Source organism: Bidens hawaiensis, unplaced genomic scaffold, assembly GCF_021521415.1.
Source record: "Bidens hawaiensis isolate Kalapana, Puna unplaced genomic scaffold, B.hawaiensis_p1.1 tig00027099_1, whole genome shotgun sequence".
NCBI classification, from domain to species: domain Eukaryota; kingdom Viridiplantae; phylum Streptophyta; class Magnoliopsida; order Asterales; family Asteraceae; genus Bidens; species Bidens hawaiensis.
In genome coordinates, this window is record NW_027494375.1 from 116326 (window position 1) to 121415 (window position 5090).

At 36.0% G+C, this 5090-nt stretch overlaps 1 protein-coding gene across 1 annotated transcript; it reads right to left on the bottom strand.

Moving 5' to 3' along the window:
- Positions 1-1074: 1074 nt before the first annotated feature.
- LOC143574776 (glyceraldehyde-3-phosphate dehydrogenase A, chloroplastic-like) lies at positions 1075-4511 on the bottom strand. Its single transcript, XM_077059314.1, has 5 exons — positions 4345-4511; positions 3933-4049; positions 3157-3458; positions 2326-2570; positions 1075-1762 (listed from the first exon to the last, which is right to left on the bottom strand). The coding sequence occupies exons 1-5, from the start codon at positions 4405-4407 to the stop codon at positions 1260-1262; spliced, it is 1230 nt and encodes a 409-aa protein (XP_076915429.1). The 5' UTR covers positions 4408-4511; the 3' UTR covers positions 1075-1259.
- Positions 4512-5090: the final 579 nt, after the last annotated feature.

The window sequence follows — 5090 nt, forward strand, 5'->3', positions numbered from 1 at the left end:
TACATTTTCAACGTTTTTATGGGAACTGGTTTTACATTATGACTGCAAAACATGTGAAATCACCAACCCCGTGTTGACACTTTAAAAAATGTCTTTTGGGTAATTAAGGCACAATTGTACAAGTGGAAAACATCATAGGAAAACATGCACACAAGAGTCGGATACAAATTTCAAAGGATTTTACTTGCATAACCCAAGGTGCTGGCCATATGAGTGAAATCATAGAAACAAAGTCTTTTCATAGATGTTTTAATACTTAAACTTGATGTTGGGATGTAAACTCTGAATTTTAATCTATGTATCCAATTGTGTGTTTGTGTTTACAATAATCATATGCTTTGACAACCATGTTCGTCGCCTCTCGCAATTCCGCCGAGACAGATGTGACACAATACACTAAGTTTTGCATCACCTAGTTGGGATTTGTGTTGAGTTTTTAAATGCTTGAAAATGGAAGTGGCAAACGTGAACGATTGTAAACACATTTAAAATATCCCACCATTGATCAAGTTCAAGAAACTTAAACCAAAACAACCATAAAGTATTTTGAGGTTGCAGCCTATATATATAGGTAGAACGTGTTAAATAAACTATAGTAGCGGTTGAAGGAACTATATGTTCCCTTATATATGTATCCACACCGAGCATTTCTAATTCAGGCGGTTTTAGCCAAGAAGCTCAAGATGAACATTGTTTGAATATGAAGGTTATAGAACACTAAACTCATACGCAAGTTATAGTTTTGAATGGAGGGAAACTAAGGAGAGAAAATCATAAAGATAAACTTAAAAATCGCATCAAACTTACTAACACTTTAGGGCATTTTAAACTCCTTTTGTATATCCTCTTCTTGGTGAATTAGAAAGAAAAACTCTCATTTGTTCTACATACAATTGAAATATTTTTATGACAGAAGACTTATAGGTTCTGCAAAAGGAAAAATACCACACAAAAAGACACACATTAACCAACTATTGATCTGCGTTTATGCACTCGAGCCATATCAACCTGATTTTTATACAAGTGAGCTACTGAAGTAATCATTTATCTATGTGTGGAAACTACAATAGGGAATTTTAATATTTTCAAGAACAAGGAAGAAAAGCTCTTTATTTTGCTTCAGAATTATTGTTCCAAATACTTCAAACTCGAATTACATTGCACATATAAATTTAAAATATATATAAATATTTGCATACAAAAATAATCAATTACTTGGAAGAAATGGTAGTAGCAGTTAAATGACTGATGACTGAAGCTCATTTCCAGTTATTAGCAACGATGTCAGCCAAATCAACCACCCTCTGCGAGTACCCCCATTCGTTATCGTACCATGCAATCACCTTCACCATATCGTCTCCCATAACCATGGTCAACGAAGAGTCAACCGTTGATGACACGTCACTGCATCTGAAGTCAACCGACACAAGTGGCTCATCACACACCGACAGGATCCCGTTTAGCTCGTTGTCTGCAGCTTCTCTAAATGCTGCATTGACCTCCTCAGCAAAGGTCTTTTTGGAGACTTGAACCACGAGGTCAACAACCGAGACATTGGGTGTGGGGACACGAAGAGCGATCCCGTTGAGCTTGCCTTTGAGAGAAGGCAAGACTAGTGCCACTGCCTTGGCTGCACCGGTGGAGGTTGGGACAATGTTTAGGGCTGCAGCACGTGCACGTCTGAGGTCACGATGGCTTGCGTCAAGTAGCCTTTGGTCTCCGGTGTAGGAGTGAGTGGTGGTCATTGTTCCCTTGATGATTCCTATCATGTATAAGAACCAATATTAGGCTAAAAAACTACATTAAATCATACACTAGAACCTTTTAACATAGCATAATTTTTTTTTTTGAGGGACACTAAAAGACATACACATTTATGGGTGTAAGACAATTAAGAGTCTTAAAAGAGAAAGAGTGACAGTTACATACATTTATAAGAACACCCTATAAGGGTGTGTATGGTTTGGTATGCAACTATAAGACCATCCAAACAAGTAACCATTTTTGTTTCCCGGTCAGTTTTAAACCTTTTACGTTGATTGGATTAGGAACTTTTGAATTGTACCGAATGGCTTGGTTTATAGTTTACACTCAAAATTTGGTCTGAGAAAACCGTTAATAATGGTTTTGTTTATCTGATATAAATTCCAGTGGTTTGGTTTTAGTTGACAATGATAAAAAACCGTTACTAATGGTTAGGCTCAAGGTATAACCTAACAACCATCAAAACCGGACAGTGAAGACATGCACCTGACCCTTTGCGTATATCAAGTGAAGTTGTAATGTAAATATTATAAATAGAGTTAGAAAGTCGGAGATAATTACCGAATTTTTGGTCGATGACTTTGACGAAAGGAGCGAGGCAGTTAGTGGTGCAGGAGGCGTTGCTGATGATGTCCTCGGAGTGGTTGTAGAGTTCTGCGTTGACACCGACAACATAAGTCGGAATGTCTCCCTTCCCTGGAGCAGTGATGAGAACCTTCTTGGCTCCTGCCTGAATGTGCTTCCCAGCCCCATCTCGGTCCACAAACACTCCGGTACCTTCAATCACCAAATCAATCCCAAGTTCCCTGTGCACATTCACGTCATAACTCGTATAAGTATTTCAGTTCCATAAAAAACTAAATGTTTTCATAAACAAACTAATCGATGTTTTCTAAAATCAAATGATAGTACAAATAATATAAAAATAAAACCATGTATGTTACTAAGTTAAAACAAATATGATACTTTATGACATGCATTTACAAATTTAAATATAAAGCAAAATAAAAATCAGATATGTTATAAGAAGAAAAAAATGATTCTGAAATCCTGTTAACTGATTTAAAACAAAATATGAAACTATCTTGGATTTGCAACTTTTACATAATATAGTGAGCTCTTATATAAATAAGATATGAATTCTTTCTCCCAAAATCCGGTCACATGGTCTAGTTCGCCGTTTCAATCAGTCTAACCAGTAACCGACCAGTTGATCAAACAGAATTATACAAATACAATCAACCAGACTGGTACATAGTCGGACCATGAGACCAGTCAGTCCGGTATAGTTAAATATCTAAAACCAATAATAATAATAATAATAATAATAATAATAATAATAATAATAATAATAATAATAATAATAATAATAATAATAATAATAAATCATACCCCCATGGAAGGTTAGATGGGTTACGGTCAGAAACGACTTTGATGAGCTTGCCATCAACTGAAATAGCGTTGTCACCCGAAGGTTTGACGTCGGCGTCAAAGATGCCGAGAGTGGAGTCGTACTTGAGAAGGTGGGAGGCTTGTTTGACACCTCCGGTGTCGTTGATGGCGATGACATCGAGTGGGGAGTCCTTTCGTCCGTGCCAGCACCTCAAGAAGTTCCTTCCGATGCGACCGAATCCATTAATAGCAACCTTTAGCTTGGCTTCCACCGGTCCCTTAGTACCTTTGCCTGACCCAACCTAGTTGCATGCCAAACGTATTCTTGTTTAATCAAGTAAAACTTAAATACGAATGTTAATACTCAAATTCTTTAAACATAAGGGTGCTTGTGTAACCCGAACACAACACGCTTAACTCGTTTTTTTATAAACGTGTCAAGCAGGTTGACGCCATGACGGGTAGCAACCAAGGTGTAAAGATATTTTAGTTAGTGGGTTTTAAGAAAAGGTTATACGGGCATCAAATGGGTAAGTGGGTCAACCCATTTAATTAAACAGGTAAACTCATACGAGACACTTAATTTAAACGGGTGATATATTATAACACAGCTATACGTTTATACTATATTTGTAGCCGTATTATTTCACAAGACAATGTGTATAATTAATCTAGTAGACATTGGAACAATATATATCATCTCAAATTAAATTCTCACGTTACTTAATAAAATAACTTAGCAAATAGTATCTAAGTACGAAAACTGAGTCACTTACAAAAGAGGTTTGGAAGGCAACCATAGACACGAAATCATCAGAACCTTTCCTTCCTAAAGGAAGAGATGCAGATGAGCTACGAAGCCCGGAAAATTCAGAAAACCCTTTACCGTTCACCTGTAATAAGTACCAACTTAATTATTGAATCTTGGAAACAATTATCCATCCACAAAGAAAATGTTTGTATGTGTGCATAGTAGGGTCTTCCGTTTAGAACCAATAATATATTGAGAATCGTAAATAAACACAAACTGCTACTTTACCATTTTTATAATATATCACATTCAAGTCAAAAGATAAAGTTGCTTTAAGCGGTATCGTGATTCTCAACATATTATTAGTCTAAAAGAGCGCTTAGCTGTATGTATGTATGTATGTAGGCACGAAGTATGCATAAGTTAATGAAAGTAACCTGAAGAGAAGAATTGGCCATGGTGAAGGCCGCGGAAGCCATGGTGAAGGCCGCGGAAGCCATGGTGTGTTACTTTCTTTGCAATGAGATGTAATGTTTGGGGGTGTTTGTAAGCATATAGTGTCAAAGAAGAGAGTGGATGAGATTGTGATCAAAGATAAGCCTATCATCCAATTTTATGGTTGTGGTTGTATATCATGTTTGTGTGTCCAATCTTTAACTATTACTTTCTCTCTCTTCCCATATCCAAAATGGTGGCCACAATATGCTTCTTATCTACCATTTTGCAATTGTGTACATTATATTTTCCAAAGACTCGTGGAGGAGAAACATGCTGCAATACAAACATTAATCAAAATAAAATCATTAAATAGTTAAACTTTGATAGATAGTCCAGCTAGCAAAGTTAAGGTGTAAATTGTATTTAGTTAATAGTTTGTGTAAATGTTGTAACAAATTAGAAAGTGTTGCGTTGTATCGACGAACCATCACAACCGTTTGAATATATTTCAGACGGCCTATAAATAGAGTCGCCAATCACCATTAATCATCTATTCTTCTCGGATTCATAATAAAAAATCGTTTCGCTTAATTGTTGTTCTTAACGATTTCATCAAGAAGGGCCATCAAATACAAAGATTTTCAATATATTTGAAAAAATAAGTTGTAATAATACAAATTCATATAATAATACATCATGATAAGTAACTAGAGGTACTTGGATTTTGTAGAGTAAGTATATTCGG

What these genes read in the sequence shown, in the direction of transcription:
- LOC143574776 (XM_077059314.1), bottom strand. Translation starts at nt 4,407, where the DNA reads ATGGCTTCCGCGGCCTTCACCATGGCTTCCGCGGCCTTCACCATGGCC. An exon ending in TGGCCAATTCTTCTCTTCAG is followed by an intron (nt 4,050 to 4,344) that starts GTTACTTTCATT and finishes TACTTATTACAG; the next exon opens with GTGAACGGTAAAGGGTTTTC. An exon ending in TTGCCTTCCAAACCTCTTTT is followed by an intron (nt 3,459 to 3,932) that starts GTAAGTGACTCA and finishes GCATGCAACTAG; the next exon opens with GTTGGGTCAGGCAAAGGTAC.